We start from the raw sequence: 19,541 nt of genomic DNA on the forward strand, positions 1-19,541 counted from the left end.
GCCCCCGACCGGGCACCGCGTTCCCCCCCCCGCCCGACCGGGCACCGCGTCCCCCACGCCCAGCGCCCGACCAGGCACCGAGTCCCGTCCCCCCCCCACTGCCCAGCCCCCGACCGGGCACCACGTCCCCCCCACTGCCCAGCCCCCGACCGGGCACCGCATTCCCCCTCCCCCGCCCAGCACCCGACCAGGCACCGAGCCCCCCCACTCCCCCCAGCCCAGCGCCCAACCGAGCACCGAGTCCCTCCCGCCCAGCGCCCAACCAGGCACCCAGTCGCCCCTTTCCCCCGCCCAGCACCAGTCGGCCAAGGCAGTCGCTTCGCACCACAACTCCAGAGTGCGGGAGCCTTTTCCGTGGCACTTTGACAGGCAACCCCGCAGCGCCAAGGACAGCTCCTAGCCCGTGCCATGTGCTTGGCAATGCTGTCTTGCGGGGCGCCCCCTCCCCACCAGTGCAGAGTCCTGTGGTGCCAGGCGGGCCGGGGGCGGGGTGCCGTCACCAGGTGGGTCCTTCTCACCATCCTGCGTGGGGTTTCCAGCTGGGGGAAGCGTGCAGGGCTGGGGAACGCCCTGCTGCCCACTCTCCTGAACCGCTCCACTGGGCCCTGCCGCCCGGCTGTCGCCTCTCAGCACAAGGAGAGTCAAAGCACTTTAAAAAAGAGAAACAAGAGAAGAAAGAAAGAGCCAGCGGGACGAGCAGCCCAGCTGTCCTGGGCCAGGAGTCCTGCCGCACCTGGCCCGCCCCGCCCCGCCGGGGGTCCATCTGTCCGTCAGCTCCCCGCGGTGTCCCGTGTGGGTGGGCGTGGCTATACCCGGGTGGTGGAGTGTGAATGCGGGAGCCCCGTGCTGTTGAACCCCGCGGCAAAGGTGCTGTAGGGGTGCAGGGTCTGCAGGCCCACCAGGGAGTTGGGGATCATGGTGATGGTGTTGGGGGTCATCAGGGGCATGTCGTCGGGGGAGCGGCGCAGGGTCAGCGTGTAGTCAGGCAGGGCGGCGAGCCGCAGGGCGTCGGGCACCTGCCCTGCCTCGCATTCGTGGAGGGCCTGGTTCATTTGCAGGGAGGGGAGCTCCTCCTCGGGCGTGTGACTGATGTCGTTGGGCGCGCTGCGCTGGGGGCTGGGCTGGCGGTGCGTGTCCTGCCGGCGCTTGTCCTTGCGGTAGTAGAGCGCCGCGAAGGCCAGCACGTTGAGGAAGAGCAGGGAGGCGCCCACGGCGATGGTGACGCTCAGCTCGGTGGAGTAGTCCCGGGGGTTCTCGATCAGCAGCGTGCCGGCCTCCTGCTCCGGGCTCCACTTCTCCTGGGGGTTCTCGCTGTTGTAAGCTGGGGAGATGGCTGGGCGCTTGGTGGTCCAGATCTTGCCGTTGGGCCGGCGGGTGATGTGTGAGTTCTGCGTGGTGTCCGGCGGCGGCACTTTGGTGGTGGTGGAGGTGTAGTGGAACATGTCGTGCAGGTTGTACAGGTGGGGAACCAGGTGCTTCCAGAAAGCCACCTTGGTGGCGCGGTAGTGGTCGCGCACTCTTGGCTTCAGGCCGATGTGCAGGTACAGCTGGTCGCGCGGGTTGTACTTGGACCACGCCACTTCCTCGAAGCGGTTGGCCTTGGTGTGAATGAACTTGGTGTCCTGAGGGACAGGCTTGTTGGGGTCCCTGGGAAACACGATGGAAACAGTTCATGTGGCACTGGAGAAGGCAGGCAGCGACAGGGTGGTTCTTGCCCCCACGCTGCCTCCTGGCTGTACCGAGCTCTGGCTGTGAGCCGCACTCACCAGGGCCTGCCAATGGCTTGGTTTGCCCACAAGGAGCAGCACGTTAGGGCCCGATAGAACGCAGTGTCCCATGCTGGTGCTCATCAGTCCCGACCCGCAGCCCCCCGCGGTCCCAGCCTGGGCGCCCATCTGATAACTCTGCTGGTGCCCCTTGGTTCTGACCTCTTGGTTCTCCTGCTTCCCCCTATGGTCATAGCTGGGCACCTGGCGGGGCTCACCCCTTCTCCTCAAGTAGCGGAGCAGAGCCAGTGAAAGGGGTGACCATGTAATGTAGGCTAAAGAGAAGCCTCCACAAGCCCCAGCTCTTGTGAAATCTCCATTTAACTCAGCTCTCCCGAGCGGTGAGGTAGGTGCTGACCCAGCGGCCCGTCAGGCTCTCTGCTCCAGCCAGAGCTGGGCAGGCAACGGAACCGGCTGCGCTCCCCGCTGCAGTGATCCACGTCCTCTGCACAGCAGCCCCGCGTGCACCAGGGGCTGGGCAGGGAGCAAGCTGCAGCTTTGCTAGTGGGACTTCCCAGCACCTTCCGCAGCGCCTGGAGACACTGCACCCGCCAAGGCCCTGCCTGTGTAAAAGGCTCTGCAGTGAAGCCCTGCCCCCCTGAGGATTTACTGCCTCATCCTAGTGCCTGTCTCCTGGCCCCAGAGTGGGGCAGGGCCCCGCACACCAAGGGGAGAGTGTGCACACACACAGAGGGAGCCTGCGTGCACACATACACACACTCAGGGAGGAGGCACACGTGCACACAAGGGGAGAGGGAACATGCGCGTGCACACACATGGGGCAGGCGCGAGCGTGCATGCGCACACACACACACACACACACACACACACCAGCCCTCCAGAAAGGCACGCACACACACACACACACACAGGGAGGTGTGTGACCAAATGCACCCCTGTATTCACACCCTACACAATGTTGTCATACCTTTGTACAAAACATGCCGTGGGAAGCAGCATTTGAAACCAGTAACATGGTGAAAGGTGCAGCAACACGACACGTAACGTGATGAAGATACGCTGCAATTGTGACTGAAACGTGGTTAACAGGCAAGTCTGGGGAGGGGGCAAAGCTGGTTCTCAAAGCCCAAGGACAAGCTGCCATCACAGCTGACTGGGAATTCTTTGGCAACACAGGGGGCAGGACCAGACTGGGCTGCAAACAACGTGGATTCTCTTTCGCCATGAGACTCCAGGGCTCGGTCTTCACAGCGGGATGAACTCTAGCTAGGAGGAAACCTCAGGAAAATGCATGTCGAAGGGTAACTGGATTAGAAACGTGAGGGGCAAAACCACCTCAGGTATTTGCTCTCTCTCGCTATCTCTCTCACCGAAGACAGTGGCTTTCAACCTGTGGTCTGCAGACCCCTGGGAGATTCACAGACTAGGTCTAAGATTTCCAAAGGGGTCCGCACCTCCCTTCGAAATTTTGGAGGGGTCTGCAAATGAACCAGGCTTTGGACTTTGGGAGGGAGCGTGACCCGTTGTCAGCCCTGTTGTTGGGCCGTGTGGTAAGGCCTTACCGTGCCCCCAGGCTCGCTTGCTACGTCTGAGGTACTAGAAAGGGTGTCAGCTTTATTTCTCTCGTAACCACCTCTCACTCTCATGCCTTGTGCTGCTCCTCTGTCTGAAAACCTCTCTTTAGTTAACTACACTTGTTTGGTTTTTCAGCAGGCCTAATCCAGTGCCGTGTTTACCTGACCTGTGTGGGTAACGCCAGTTAAACTAGCAAACTGCTGTGCGCTGTCCCCTTACCGGGGCGATGTACTGCCCCGAAGAGACCTGCACGGTGCGGAACAAGCCTTTCTGGGGGAAATGCAGGGCTGGGTGTGTTAGGGTCACCCTGTGGGCAGCAGGCCAGGCGTGGATGGTAGAGTGTGGCTGGTGTTGCTGAGGGGCTGCTGGCGCAGAGCTGCAGATATGCTGGGTGCACCCTGCATGCGGATGGCTGGGTGTGAGCAGCCCAGGCTGGGAGCTGCACCAGCAGGGCCCGGCCAGGCACCCAGGGTTACGGGGCAAACGGTGACAGAGCCAGGCCTCACTGGTCTGGCTTGCACCCCGGAGAGTGACAGTGTGCAAACACACACGCGGAAGCTGTGCAGACACAATCTCTCTCCAAACCAGTGTGTGTATGTTCACTCACACAACACCCCAGGGAGGCAGATGCACATAGAAGGCACACACACACACACACACACCCCCTACCAGGGAGGGAGGCCCAGGATGGCCCCCCACACAGGAAGGGTGCACAAACACACATATGGGGAGGGCATACACACATAAACATGCACACACAGACACGACGGCTCATGCTCACACACACACGTATCCTAAGGGAGATGCACTGGAATGGGTTACCTAGGGAGGTGGTGGAATCGCCATCCTTAGAGGTTTTTAAGGATCAGCTTGACAAAACCCTGGCTGGGATGATTTAGTTGGGGTTGGTTCTGCTTTGAGCAGAGGGTTGGACTAGATACCTCCTGAGGTCCCTTCCACCCCTATGAGACAATGATTTTATGCGTGCATGCACACACGCACTCATACCCAGATCCAGGGAGGTGCACGCACACCCATCCACACACAGAGAAGGAAGCACGTGCACACACACACACACACACACACACACAGAGGCCCCGGGAGGTATGCACGCACACGCACACACACACACACACACACACACACACACACACACACACACACACACACACACACACACACACACACACACACACACAGCGGCCCAGGAGAGCGGCGCGTTCCTCACCCGGTCTTGGCGAAGTTGGTCCAGTAGGTCATCACCACGGCGCTGAGCATGACGTCGTTCTTGGAGAAGTTGCATGGGAAGAGATCCGTGGGGCCGATCATGGGGATCCCGAAGACGTAAGGCACCTCGTCTCCATGGGCCGCGTCAGACCATGCGGGCTTCATGAGGCTCTGGCAGTGGTGGTAGAAGGCGTAGAAGTAGGTCGGGGAGCCGTAGCGGGCATGCAGGTCAGCCGTCACCACGGACGGCTCCACCCACTGGTGGTCTGTGAACAGGGCCACCAGGGTTTTGCGGCGCGTCTCGGGGTTGTCCCTGTCCGCCCAGTCTGTGTACATGAACTTGATGGTCTCCCGCAGGGTGTCCTTCCCCTCGGGGTAGCCATACAGGTTGTCCACAAAGTTGGAGACGGAGTAGTCAAAGTCACTGCCTGAGACGCCATCGTCGGGATCCACCACGCCCTCCACGAACTTCAGCCCCTCGCCCTGGTTCACCCCGAGCATGATGTCGTAGTTCAGGAACTCGCCTTGCTCCATCAAGATCTCCGGGTCGTCGGGGATCACGTCCCCATCGATGACGGGCCCAAAGGCCACGTGGTAGCGGGCTGGCTGGATATCTTGCTCCACCAGCTCCTTGGCACTCTTCTGCCGCAGGCAATCCACCATGTCGACGGTGTCCAGCACGTTGCAGCCCACCTTGTCGGCCAGCAGGCTTGTGTACTTCACGGGCTGGTAGTTGACTGCCCAGCTGGAGAGGGCAGAGCCGCTCTGGATGATGGCTCTTTGGAAGAGACCTGCAGGCAAAGAGGGGCATGAATGGCAGCTCATGGCAGGGCACTCCAGGCACGGGACAGACGGGCTAGCGGCTCCCTGGGTAACTCAGTGCTGCAGGCCCACAGACACCCAATCCTCCCACACGGAGTGTTAGACGCCAGGGCTCTGGCTTCAGGAGCGGCCCTCGGTGCTGCAGGACTGGCCCCTGGGACCGGGGGGAAGGGGGGGCATGGGACCCTGCCTGCAGGCCTGGTCCAGCTGCCTGTGTCTTGGGCCAGGAAGAGTGAGATGCCAGTCTAACAGCTGTGCACCTGACCCCTAAGGCAGGGCCCGTTGGCAGCGTGTCTCAGGCCGTGTCCCCCTGGCCCCAGCAGTCAGGGGAATTGCTAAAAAGTCTAAATCGCCCCCACCTCCCAACAGCCTGAGACAACTGCAGCGCTGCCAGTCATTTTGGTACAAGGCCCATCGTGCTAGGTGCTGTACAAACAGCCAGCATCTCATCTCCTCTGTGAAAGGAACTGTGTGTTTCCAAGCAGCTGAGCGTGTAACTCACTGCAGAGGGGCATGCGTCTGAAAACCGCCCTGGCAGCACAACCAGACACTCTCTGCAGGGCAGAGCACCCTAGGGCGCTGGCACAGCCACATGGCTACAGCATGGCTCCGCCCGCGCGAGTTGGCGCACCCTTCCACAGCAGTGGGCGTGCAGCGTTGCAGGGACCCGGGATGGTGATGGCCCCAGGCCTGCCACCCCAGCACTGCAAGCTGCAGCAGTCACTGGCAAGTGGTGCAGCGTGCTCGGAGCTGCACAAGAGCCGTGCAGAAAGTGGCGCTGCAGGGGCCCTGAAGTGGGTGGTGCTCCCGCTCTGTGGCGTCCAGTAGCCCCGGCCAGCCCCTTGAACAGCGCTAGTGATGGCGCCAGCGGTCCCAGCTCCCCTGCCCGGGCACGTCCAGCCTGGAGCCCCCTCTGCTGCTCAAAGCCGCGGCACTTTTCACAGCCCTTCTGAATGTTATAGCTGGCAGAGCGAAGCCTGTGCTAGGGCGGCTTAACCCTGCGTGTCCCATTCAGCTGCTCCCCCAGGGTATCCCCGCACCCCCCGCTCTAGACAGACTTCCTGCCCAGCTGGGTCCAGCTCTCTGCCAATGCAGGCCGCGCAGGGCACAAAGGAGGCCTTTCTGATGCAGGGAACACAGGGGGAGTGGACGCTTGCCCTGGAAAGCAGGGCCACAAAGGCCCTGGCCCAGGCAGAGGAATGCATGGCCAGACTCCAGCTCGGCATCAATGGGACTTGTGCTCCGAATACAAAGGGCTCCCAGGAAACGGCGCCTCCGGGGGCCGAGTGCAAAGGGACGGGGCTCAGCGTTTACACGCTGGGCTCTGCCCGAGAGTTCAGCCCCTGAGGGGCCTGGGCCCCAGGTGTAGAGGCCTGGAGCAGTGCAGGCAGTGCTGCCAACCCGGCTTTGTGTGGTCATCTGCCAGCAGCACAAGGGCTCCAGGAATACGGTGACGTGGCAGCTTCCTGACACACCAGTGCTGCCAGATGCCAGTCACTCCCTGGTGCCAGCACACCCGCTGTGAGCAATAGGTACCAGCCAGCCTGGGGTTCCTCAGCGAGAAGCCAGGAGCCAGGCTGATGCATTCTTTCTCAGCCCTCGTGGGACTACGAGGGCCCTTTGGATACGGGGCTTCCCAGCTGATATTGGCCAGGGCCCCGCTAGCCCCAGCGCCAGGCTCTGACACGGCCGACCTTTTCCACAGCAGGCTCCCCCAGTGCCCCGCTAGGCCCTGGCCAAGGAGCTGTGCTCCCTGCCACCTGCTCACAAAGCCCCGCACAGAAGCCAAGCCCTTCTGTAGCCAGTTGGGGAGCGGAGCTCGGCGCTGGAAGGTCCTGGGTCCCTGACACTCATCCAGTCTGTCTGAAGTGACTGTGGCTGTCCTCACCCATGCCACCGCCCAAGCCTCATCCTGCTCCCTGCTGGGCCAGCAGCCCCCCGGTGTTTCTTGCAGGCGCCTGCTTGTGATGTGCGCAGAGAACAGAGCTGTTTTTATCTCTGTTTGCGCTTCACAACCCCGAACGCCTACACGCAGATTTGTGTGCCAGTGTGATGTGGTGGGGGGAGCAGCTTTGTAACCACATAAATCTCCCAGCACGTTCCCTGGGGTGGATGCATGATCCAGACAGTGACGGCGCCTTAGGCTGCTAGTTTCTTCCTCTCCCTGGGCGATCCCAGGATAAGGCGCCGTTCCCCTGCCCTAGTGGGGCTGTCCGGCTTTCACTAGCCCGAGACCGTGCAGACAAGCCCGTGGGCTCCAGTCTCCTGCGATCCTTCCTCCTGGCCCTGTTTGGGCTGGATTTCCTGATTTGCCTTTTGGCCAGACTTCAGTTCTTGCCTTCCTTTCTTTCCTGGTTCACCTGCTGCTGCAGCGCCCTCCCGGCTGTACAATCCTTTCCGTGCTAATGCTGGGGATTTTCATGTGTTTTCTCAGCTGACGAGCTTCCTCCTCTGTAAGGCCAGTGCACAGGGCAAGCCCTGCCCTGAGAATACTGCACTGCCTTATGCTGGATGCTGCCAGTTGTCCACTCCTGCCAGGGGGTGGCCATGCTGCAATCCAGGCAGCACGGCCCAGGGTGCGGGTGGGCCTGCACCAGCTGTGCTCTCCCAACACTCACTAGCTGGGCTGGTGCAGGGACACCGGCCCGGGCTGCAGTCACGGCACACGCCCAGTGCCACCACGTTTGCAAGGAAACCAGTCGAAATGCCACTTGGGTGCCCAGAGGCCAGTTTGAGACCAGAGCTGGCTGCCCGCCTAGGCACCAAGCCCCTCCCCACCATCAGCACGTTACCGAAGCCCAGCTGCGCAGGCTACTGGTGGCTGAATGAGCACACAGGCAGGTCTGCGCCTCTGCGCTCGGCTTGCAGCGTATTCTGCACACACGCTGGCACTACAGCAATTGACATGGGGGTAGGTCTCAACAGATCCCGGGAGCCTGGGTGGTGCGACCTCGCCCGGCAGGGCAGGGCAGGGCAGAGCTGTGGTCCAGCTCAGGGGACACCACTGCCACGTAGCCAGCGCGTCACTGTGACCAACAGGGACAGCCTTTGCTGGAGTTTGATTTGATTTTTTTTTAATTAAAGGTAAAAACCAGCCCCGGTGGAGACGAGGGTTCCAGAGCCTCAGCGCCAGGGACGCTGCCCACAACCCGGAGTGCAGTGGAAGAGGGCTGGGCTGTTTCCCCACTCGTGGTACCTGCTAGAGAGAGTGAGGAGAGCCAGGGACCCGGCGCAGCTTGCTTTCATGGTGCCAGCGGAGCGTGAGGAGGGACCTAGGAGCACAACCGCTGTGGGCAGGGGCTGGAGCCGTCACTTGGCTTAGCTCTGCCCAGCACACACGGAGTGTGTCTGAGCAACAACACGTGGGTGCAGTTACTGGCCCTGTGGTGCTCTGCAGGGCAGGGAGCGTTTGCTGGGTCAGCTGGCGTTGAATATCGTTTTCTGTACCTTGCTGGGTGGGAGAAGGGGCCCGGTGCCACGCAGCGGCTGGCAGCGCTGGAGTCCCTGTGCGCACGGGTTGGTTTGTGGCACTCCAGGGGACTGGGTCACTGGCTGTTCTGTCCCAGGAAGCTGAAGCAGTGGCCTGGGGCTGTTGAAGGTTTTCAGCAGCACGTCTCTTGAGGGCTGGGTCAGCCTCGTGGTGTCTTTGTACTTGGCGGCCCACCGAGCGCCTGGGCTGTGATTTAGGGTGTGCTCCATGACTGCCCTGGTGAGCACATGGGGTTGGGTTTCTCATGTGTCGCAGCAGGGACTGGGCCTTTCCTTGGCAGGAGGCTGCCAGGACTGGGGCTGAAGGGGGCATCGTGGGGAAGGGGAATTTGCAATATTGAAACCCCCACAGCCGTGTATCAGCAGCGGCCACTAGCCCTGCCGGCTCTCTGCAGCCCAGGGTGCTCACACTTTTTTTGCTGGGACCCTCTGAAAACATTGCAGGTTATGATGACCCCCCCGCCACCGATGCCATGCCACCCTTAGCTCTGTGCTGTGCTCGGGCCGTCCTGACGTCAGAGCACCCGGCCAGCCGGCTCTGAAGCGCTCTGGCTGCCCGCCATGCACAGGGCATCTGTGGGGCCTGCCAGCTCGCAACCCCCATAATAATCTGACGACCCCTTGAGGGCTCCCGACCCCCAGTTTGAGAAGCCCTGGCCTGGGAGCAGCTGTCCTCTAAACACTACGGCTGGGTCTACACTTGAACTGCCACCAGCCTGGCCGTGCTGCTCAGCGCTGTGAGAAACGGCCTGGCGAGAGCCGTGCAGCACAGCTGGGGGCAGGAGGAGTTTCGGCGGGTTATCCCGTGACAGACAACACCTGCCTTCAGCACGCCCGTGGCCCCGCTGCAGGCCCCTCTCGTGCTGCTGTAGCGTAGGCAGGCCCTCGCTCTGAACTGCCCGGCCTCGCTGAGCGCATGGCTTTCAGGGTGGCCACGCACTGTAAGATCCCCGTGTGCCAGCGGCCCATCAGCAGACTGCGGTTTGACGCCCATGTTTGCCTAGAATTACAGGAGTGCAGGCCTGGACGGGACCCCGCGAGGTATTCTAGTCTAGTCCCGTCCTCAAGGCAGGACCCAGGCATTATCTAGGCCAGTGTTGGGTCATTCTCCACCTGACCTGGTCTGCACCCCCCAGGAGCCACAATCAGGAGCTGGGCTGGGGGCTGGAGCTGCAAGGCCTGGGACTGGGGCCAGGAGCCAAGGCCCGGAATGGGGCTGCTGGGCCTGGGCCGCAGCTGGGAGCGGCCAGGAACGGGGCCGGGTACATGCTGCAGTCAGGAGCCGGGCCCAGGCACAGGACGTGGCCGGGAGTGGGGCACAAGGCTGCAGCTAGGGGTGGGGCTGGAGCAGAGATGGGGGCTGGGTGGCATTTCCTACCCCCCCTTGTGGGGGCTGGCCCAGACCCTGCCACACCCCCTGAAAGTTCCTCCACACCCCCCTGGGGGGGGCATGCCCCACAGTTTGGGGCCCTCTGATCTAGACCATCCCTAACAGGTGTCTGTCTAACCTGCTCTTAAAAATCTCCAGTGTCGGAGATTCCACAGCCTCCCTCGGCAACTCATCCCCACGTTTAACCACCCCGAGGGGAGGAAGTGTTTCCTACTGTCCCATCTAGACCGCCCTGCTGCAGCGTAAGCCCATTGCTGCGGAGAACAGGTTTTCTCCCTCCTCCTTGTAACAACCTTCTATGTACTTGAAAATGATCACGTCCCCTCTCACTCTCCTCTTCCCCAGACTAAACAAACCCCATTTGTTCACCCTTCCCTCATAGGTCATGTGTTCTAGACCTTGAATCATTTTTGTTGCTCTTCTCTGGACTTTCTCCAATTTTTCCACATCTTTCCTGTAATGTGGCACCCAGAACTGGACACAATAAATACTCCAGCTGAGGCCTGATCACTGCAGAGCAGAGCGGAAGAATTACTACTCGTGTCTGGCTTACAACACTTCTGCTAACACATCCCACAATGATGTTTGCTTTTTTGCAACAGTGTGACACAGTTGACTCATATTTAGCGTGTGACCCACTGTGACCCCCAGATCCCTTTCTGCAATGCTCCTTCCTAGGCAGGCATTCCCCATTGTGCATGTGAGCGACTGATTGTTCCTTCCTACATGGAGCACTTTGCATTTGTCCTTATTGAATTTCATCCTATTTACTTCAGATGGTTTCTCCAGATCATTTTGAATTTTAAGCTGATCCTCCAAAGCACTTGCAAGCCCTCCCAGCTTGGTATCGTCGGCAGACGTGATAAGTGCACTCTCTGTGCCAGTGTCTAAACCACTGACGAAGATATTGAACAGAACCGGACCCAGAACTGATCCCTGCAGGACCCCACTCGATCTGCCCTGTGAACCACTGATAACTACTCTCTGGGAACAGGTTTCCAACCAGTTTTGCACCCACCTTATAGTAGCTCCACGGAGGCTGTGTTTCCCTACTTTATGTACGAGGAGGTCATGTACCTCCATCGTCTGGGCAGCGCTCTGGGATACCTGCCCTCTGTTCTCTCAGCCACTCTCCTTTACGGCAGCTTTACGGTTCTGGCTGCCAGAAGGAGTTGGGAGCGGTTTTAAAATCTACGCAGCAGCAATCCCCCTCCTCCTGCTTGCTAACGAGTGTCTGCGGGGTAACGAGAGTGCTGGTGGTTTGGTCCTGGCAAGAACTCCACTTTGATTTGAATGTATTACATTGTGGGGTGCTTTCCCCAGGGCAGCATGGGATAGTGCTCCTCTGAGGCAGACTCTGCCTCTCACCGTGCTGGGAGAGGATGCACTACTTAGTGATCCATTAACAGCTCTTGATCACGTATCTTTTAAAGTAAAACCTAGGAAGGCTACACCCACCTACCCTTTGCAGCTTGGTGGCCCCTCCCTGCTCACGCTCTAGCCGGAGCGTCTCTGGGGCAGGGGCTCTCCCCATGCACTGCAAGGGGGCTCTGCAATACAGCAGAGCTCCAGTACTCCCGGGGCAGCCCCAGACCGAGCGCAGGTGGTTCTCTGGGGCAGCCTCTGACACGGAGCTGGGCATCGCAGCCCCAGAGCGGGTGTACATGGCCCCATGTGCGGCTGATGGCACGGCCACATGCCTGCAAGGGGGAAGGGTCCCGGAGCCCAAACGTCTGCACTGCAGTTTTTAGCCTCCTGACCCTGGGTCAGCTGGCCCAGGCCTGCCAGGTGTCTTTCACTCCAGTGTAGATGTACTGTTCATGCCCGGGGGCTGCCTGCTCCACGCCCGGGGTTCCTGGCAAAGGCCGGGGCTCCTGCAGCAGAGAGGAAAGGCAGGGCTCGGCCCGGGCCCTGCTCCACAGCCTCCTAGCCACCGCTTCCACTGTGCAAAGCAAACGACCTTCAGTAACCCCAGCCACTGTGTCCATCCCCCCTGGGCCCCTTGTACCCAGGGCTCCTCTGGCCCCATGTGGCAGGGCCAGGAGCCAGCACAGGCAGGACGCCATGTCCGGGACAGAGAGCTGGCAGCTACAGCCAAGGGTCCCACGGCAAATGAATACAGCAGCCCCCGCCATCCGTCTCCAGGTAAACAACTCCCCTGCCCCGCCCTGCAGCCAGCCCCGGCCCACTGGGCCTGAACAGAGGAGCTGGCGGGCACCGTCTGGGCAGACACAGCAGAGAACCCGCATTCCAAGCAGGTGTGATGTCTGGCTAGGGAAAAAAGCCTGAGGCTCTGCAGCAGCAGGTCTGCCCAGCCAGAAAGGATCTCTCCACCCATCAGCGAGCCCCACAGCCGAGACACAGCCTGCCTCTGCACCATTCCTCCAAGGGAGAGCGTCTGAGACATCCCACCAGCTGCTGTCACACCACACAGCACACCCTCCTTCCCTCACTGGTGCAGAGGAAACCACCCCCGCCCATGGCATTCACCAGATACACAGAGATGCACGTTCCTGCACACAATTACACCCGTCTGCTCCTACACCCTGCACGCGCACACAGAAAACACACACACGCTCCTGCAAGCAGATTTGTACTGATAGATACACACTGACACCCGACAATAGCATGCACACAACCCCTGCAGGGAGACACACCCACTCCACACAAACCTGCACATACATGCTGTGTACACACACACCTGCTGCCTGCGAAACCCCGGATTCAAACACGAGGGAAGTGGTGGCTTTTCCACGTGGGAGCGGACCGTGGGGGAACCTAGGGTTTTCCTCAACCCGCTAACACAGGAAGACGACGGCTCCCTCACGCATAGAAGTCACTATGCCCGAGCTAAGGTGCTAAACCCACCTTCTTTCCTAGGACAGACGAGGCGTCTTGCCTAGTAACTGCTCCAGCTGCTATAAGAAAAGACCCCCAGGTCCTTCTGCAGCTGAGCTGAGCTGAGCAGGGGCTGAACAGAACCAGGCAGCTAGCTGTCATAGGCGAGGGCCCAGGGAGAGCCTGTTCCTGAGGACAGCTCCATGCTGGGGGGAAAGCCGGGTGCAGCAAGGAAAGCAGCAAGCGTCTCATTTCTACCTAGGGACACAGTGCTCACAGCGCAACCACACACAGCTCTGGAGAGGAGGGTTTCTCAGCGAGGATACCAACCCTCCCAAAGAGGAGGAGTGCTTCCTGCTTCCCCGAAGCGATCCCAGGCTTCCTGGCCAAGACATCCCATAGTGGGGGTGCCTGGACGTGCCGTGTCCCATGGGGGGACCATGCCGGCAGCAGGACGCATGTGCATTCAGAGCTGGGAGGCCGTCAGCCCCTGGCTCTGGCCTTCACCTCATTTTGAAGCCGGCCCCTTTGAAGAAGCCGGCAGCAGGAGTGCGCTCGGAGGAAGTCTGCAGAGAACTTCGCTCGGTGGCCTGCACAGGAACGGACCTGAGGCCAGCGAACAGGGCAGCCATGCCCAAGCACCCTGCCTCCAGTGACCTGCCAGCTCAGGCCGCTAAGCAGGGGCGTGAGACATGCAGCAGGCCCAGCCCAGCTGCAGTGCTAGCATCAGATACAGGCTGGGCGGGCAAAGGCCTCCATGTCCCGGGAGAAAACCCTTCTCCAGCCTGGGCACACGGGGCTGCAGGGCTGGGAGGGGCCGAGCAGCACCACATGCATCTCGTAGAACCTCAGCCACCGCAGCCTGACGCTGCTTCGCTTCCGCACGGCACAGGCGTAGCCCACCACGGGGAGGCATTTAAAGAGCAGGCGTCCGAGCTCGGTCACTGGGCCCCGCGGGGGCAGAGGCTGGGTCACCTGCCCCGAGCTCACGGAGCAGCCAACAAACAACAAAGGAAGGTGCCTGAGCCAGCACCGCCCCCACGGCCGAGCAGCACAACTCAACTCCCTGCACATCCGCTGGGCTGGAGCCCAGCTCCCCACCCTCGAGCAGCCAGCGAGAGCGCAGAACCAAGCAGCTGTGTGCGCAGCCAACAGCTGGACGGCAAAGGAGGTCAGCACCCCACAGTGTGGCCAAGCTCCGTCTGCGCACTCTGCACAGGCAGCCGGGCACAGCGCCAAGACGACAACTGTGTGCATCAAACAGTCAGACTGGGCCAAACCCAGCCCGAAAGGGGGAGCTGGCAAAGGGCTGAGCCTCGCGCCCCAGCACAGCAGCCCGGTCCCACTGGTTCCTGCCCTGTGGCCTGGCCTGGCCTGGCCCTCGAGGGCTCCAGTGGCACAGCTGCCACGAAGAACTGCACAAGCCCCTGGCCACTAAATGCTGCACCGGGCCACTCGGGCTCACGCAGGCCAATGCACGAGTGGCAGAGGCTGGGACGAGCGGCAGGAGGATGGTGCGGAGGAAGCGAGAGCAGCTTTAAACAGCAACAAGCGTCAAACAAGGAGCACCGCACCGGGTGAAAGGCACAGGGCAGCTGGGAGAGGGAACCGGCGGTCCAGAGGGGTTAATCCCGTCAGAACATGCCACACCGAGGGAGGGACCACCTCTGGCTCCCCACAGCGGGGCCCTTACTGCCCTGGAGAGAGCCAGCAATGCACCTGGAGAGCGTGCCTGGCATGGGCGCACGAACACCTTCAACGCCCCTCACACACAGACACCTGCCCCCCGCCCACCATGTCCCCACCCCCTGCACAGATACCCCCACGCTCCCTATACCCCATCCGCACCATGTCCCCACCCCCATACAGATACCCCCACGCTCCCTATACCCACCATGTCCCCACCCCCTGCACAGATACCCCCACGCTCCCTATACCCCATCCGCACCATGTCCCCACCCCCACAGATACCCCCACGCTCCCTATACCCACCATGTCCCCACCCCCTGCACAGATACCCCCACGCTCCCTATACCCCATCTGCACCATGTCCCCACCCCTGCACAGATACCCCACGCTCCCTATACCCACCATGTCCCCACCCCCTGCACAGATACCCCCACGCTCCCTATACCCCCCATCTGCACCATGTCCCCACCCCTGCACAGATACCCCCACGCTCCCTATACCCCATCCGCACCATGTCCCCACCCCCGCACAGATACCCGCACGCTCCCTATACCCCACCCGCACCATGTCCCCACCCCCTGCACAGATACCCGCACATGCCCTAACACTTCCTGCTAGCTCACCAGCCCCGGTACCTGCACACACTCCTCTGCCCCACTCCCCCTGGCACATGCAGACATCCCTATCCCCACCCCCCCATGTTCGTGCACACCCCCATGCCCCCGGAACCGGCACACTCCCCTAGAGCTGTTTCTTGTAAAGCTGCCCTGGCCAGGCTGACGTGCCTGGCAGCGCCGAGGTGACCTGGGCCTGGGGAGTTAGGCTGTATTCAGTTCCCATGTTTCCGTCGGGAAATCGCACTGTTCTGGGCTCTGCTGGAGAGCAGCTGACTTCTGTTGTTTCCAGGGGCCCTGCAGAGCCTGTGTGCACAGGGGCTTTGGAGACACTCCGGTGTGGCTGACAGTAAAACCATATCAGCAGAGGGCAGCTGATTCGTGCGTCTCTGGTACAATACAGCTTGGCCCAAGCAGGCATATCACACCCCTGGGTCCGACCGGCTTCTCAGTGTCTCACCGAGGGGGCTGCATGTGCTCACGGCTGAAAGCTAGGACCTCGCTGATCGCCACGGCTCTTGTGAGATGTCTGTACGGGGACAACTGTGGAGCTGTGTAGTGTGCAGGATGCTGTGTAGTGAAACCTAGCACCTGAGGGGGTGGCTGGGAGCCAACCCATCAGCATGAGGCCAGCGAAGATCTGTGCAGACAGCCTGTGTTTACTGTCTGGACTGGATGCAGGCCGGAGATTTTTACACACACACACACACCCCCTACCTGTCGGAAGAGGAGGGTTTCTGGGCTAACGGCAGCTCATGACAGTCTGGGAGGAGAATAAACGGCCCAAGCGGAGCTCCAGCACAGAGGGGTGACTGCCAGCGGGAACTGCCTCAGGAGCGCCAGATCCCAGCTCTCGGAACGGGAGAAGCGCTGCAAGAACTAACCAGTGGGTGAGAAATGCCTTATTAGACAGCCAAGTCGCTTGTTCAGAAAGGCCTGTATATGGGGCGCTGTTGGTCCCCCTCCCTCAGTTCCTTCGTGCCGGAACTGACTGAGGGGAAGGAGGGCAGGTGTGGAATGGACACGAGCGACCCATCTCAAAGAACGACAGTTCCAGGGTCGGTGACCGTCCTTTCTTCTCTGAGCGCTTGCTCATGTCCATTCCCAATGAGGTAACTCACCAGCAGTGTCCCTGGGGCCGGGCAGCAGTTTATGGGTGTGCGCATGTAACACTGTCCTGCCAAAGCCAGCGTTGTCCCAGGCCTGTGCACAATGGGACACAAAGGTATGTACTGAAGACCAGGCAGTGGCCCCACAGATGTCTTGTATTGGGACCTGGGCCAAGAAGGGACTGAAGACTCCTGCGCTCTTGTCAAGTGGGCCGTCAGCGATGCCAGAGGCACAACTCAATGCAAGCCATGATCCAGTGCAAAGCTCTCTGGGCTGACATCGACAACCCTCCCATCCGCTCGGCATGCGTAACAAAGAGCTGCGTGGCTCTACGGAAGGGTTTAGTCCTAGTGATGTAGAATGCCAGAGCTCTCCTGACATCAAGAGAGTGGAGCCGCTTCTCCTCGCTGGATCCCACACCAGCGGAAAGAGCCTCTCCATACCCCAGAGGAATCTGGTCATCATCTCCTGCAAGAAGACTGTCCTGCCCTGTATAGGGGCATGAAAGGCCGAGATGGCCACTAGGTGTACTTAATGGATGAGGGGCGACAAACCTTCTTGGTTCAGATTGGTTCAGGTGGTCCAAGATTGCTTGGATTGACGAGTCAGATGGGGAGATATTACAGAGAGCTGCCCAACAAGTGAAGCATTTCCCCGAGACCACGTAAGATGCTCTGGTGGAAGGTTTCCTGCTTTCCAGCAGGACCTGTGTAGAGCAGGAGCACTCTTCCAGGCTTAGCCACGGAGCATCCACACCATCAGGGGCAGGGAGGCCAGGTCTGGATGAAGCAGTCGGCCATGGTCCTGAGAGAGGAGGTCCGGGCGTGATGGGAGTGTCCAAGGGTGAGCTACAGACAGATCGAGCAGCATCCCGAACCAATGCTGGTGCGGCGATGCTGGGGCTACCAGGATGACCCTCACCTTTTCCCTTTTAATCTTTACGAAGCTCTTGTGGATCAGCGGAGTTGGTGGGAAGGTGTCCATGAGGTTACCCGACCGTGTCAGGAGCAAGGCGTCAGACAGCGCGTCATTGTCGAGCCCTTGCAGATAACAGGATTGCACTTCTTGTTCGACCTGGTGGGGAACAGTCCGCTCGGGGAGTGCCCCCTTCTGGGAGATGAATTTGTCCACTTCCGGGTGCAAGCACCATTCGTGGCCAGAGCACAAGGATCTGCTGAGGTGATCCGCTAATGTAGTCCTGATCCCGAGAGGTGCACAGCTTCCAGTGGATGTTGTGAGCCACGCAGAAGGTTCACAGTCATAGGGCCTGTTCATGTAGTACATTGAGGCCGTATTGTCCGTCGAAATTTGAACCACCTTGCCAGACCGCTGAGGAAGAAGCATCTCAGCCCAGTCGGATGGCCCTGAGCTCCCTGATAGTTATATGCCACGCCAGCCCCTCCCTGGCCCAGAGACCCTGGGTCTTGAGGATACTGAGGTGAGCCCCCCACCTCAGATCTGAAGCATCAGACCAGCGACAGCATTGGCCATGGGCGGGGCCACGAAAGGCACCCCTCTCAGTACACGATGCGGCTTTGTCCACCACGATCGGGCGGCTGTAAGGACCAGGTCTAGCTGGTGCCTGGATGGGGAACACACCATCGCCTGCCACGTTTGCAAAGGCCTGAGGGGCAGCCTGGCAGGCTGGCCCATGTAAGTACAGGCTGCCATGTGACCCAGTAGCCTGAGGCATACCCTCACACTCCGGTTATACGCTCCGTCACGGCCAGGAACCTGGCTTCCGGTAAGAGTGATTTGGCTCAGGTGGAGTCTAGGACCTGCTCCTAGTCTGACTCCACATCCAGGTTCGGTGCTGGGTGAATGGTCGCCGATGACCGTGGCAGAGACTCTGGAAAGTGATTGTCCTTGTGAACCCGCGGCTGGAGGGACCCCACACGGGTTCCAATACTGCCACGGCCCGGGCCATTGTCCTTATGGCCAGATCCCCATCGGGGGTCCCATGAGGAACCCCACAGCCGTGGTGGCAAACTGCCCCTTGGGCAGGGTCACCTCCTCCCCTTCAGAGCCCGAACTACTCCTTGGGGACCATAGAGGTGCCGTGCCGAAGCTGCTTGCCCTTCTCCACCACAGTGGGACTGTGCGCGCTCCGGTGCCGGGGAACAGTGCTGGAGCCTGGGTGCCTCCAGTCCCGCGTCCGGCTCTTGTCCTGCGGCTTCCTACATGAGCTCGGTGACCAGGGCTGGGAGATCTACACTGGGAATCTGGATACCGGTGCTCGGGCTCGGGGACAGCGACGTTTGGGGACCGGTATCGTTGTTCTAAAGCCCGGCGCCAAGGGGCCGGAGACCAGTGGTGGAAGCTCAGTGACCCCAGTGTGGGCCCAGTGATCTCTGGCGAATCGGAGACCAGCACCTTGGCATCAGGGAACGCTGCGGAGATCTCATTGCGGGCTTTCCTCTGGAGGGCCCTGTGGTTGAAGACGACGCCTGGCCCCTGTGTAGGGGCCTCCCTTCCTGAGGTGTTGGGGGCACGGAGATTGCCAAGAGATCTTTCACTGCCTGGAACGCATCCAGCGTAGTGGGCACCAGGTGCTGAGGGCCCTTGCTGCTCTCTGGAGTCGATGGTGGGTCCGGGACAGGGCTCGAGACCCAAATGGGTGAGGACACCTTGAGGACCTGTGGGGACAGGCAGTCTGGCATGGGTCTTGCTTGGTTCCCCGTGCCCTTCTTTGGTGCTGGCGGGTGCTCCCATTCGGCATGTGTCTTCTTCAGTTTCTTCTTTAGCCCTGGAGATGGCGATTGGTGCCGGGAAGATGACAGCGCCGGAGGGGCACTCCGCACCAAAGCCGATGTACGTGGCCCAGTCCAGTACTGACCAGTCCGGTTCAGATGCATGTCTACGTGCCGATGCCATTAAAAGTACCCTTAATCGAACGTCCCGATCCTTCCTGCACGGGGCCTGCAGCGTTTACAAATTCTGCACTTCTCCGGCACGTGAGCCTCTCCCCAGCACTTCAAGCAGCTCTGGTGGGGTCATTAACTGGCACCGGCTTCTTACAACAAGTGCAGGGTTAAAACCCAGAGACTGGGGCATGCCACG

At 60.7% G+C, this 19,541-nt stretch overlaps 1 protein-coding gene across 2 annotated transcripts in view; it reads right to left on the reverse strand.

Moving 5' to 3' along the window:
• Positions 1 to 242: 242 nt before the first annotated feature.
• The window catches only part of NLGN3 (neuroligin 3), an 82,799-nt gene continuing 63,500 nt past the window's right edge, over positions 243 to 19,541 (reverse strand). For both annotated transcript variants that reach the window (XM_067547956.1, XM_067547957.1), the window contains 2 exons: positions 4,531 to 5,320; positions 243 to 1,647 (listed from right to left, as the gene is read on the reverse strand). In XM_067547956.1, coding sequence (XP_067404057.1) covers positions 807 to 1,647; positions 4,531 to 5,320 — 1,631 coding nt within the window. In that variant the 3' untranslated portion in view covers positions 243 to 806. The remainder of the gene's footprint in view (positions 1,648 to 4,530; positions 5,321 to 19,541) is intronic.

This window comes from Emydura macquarii, unplaced genomic scaffold (assembly GCF_026122565.2).
Source record: "Emydura macquarii macquarii isolate MOO-44397 ecotype Brisbane River unplaced genomic scaffold, CSIRO-AGI_Emac_v2 contig_1253, whole genome shotgun sequence".
In the NCBI taxonomy this organism is placed as follows: domain Eukaryota; kingdom Metazoa; phylum Chordata; order Testudines; family Chelidae; genus Emydura; species Emydura macquarii.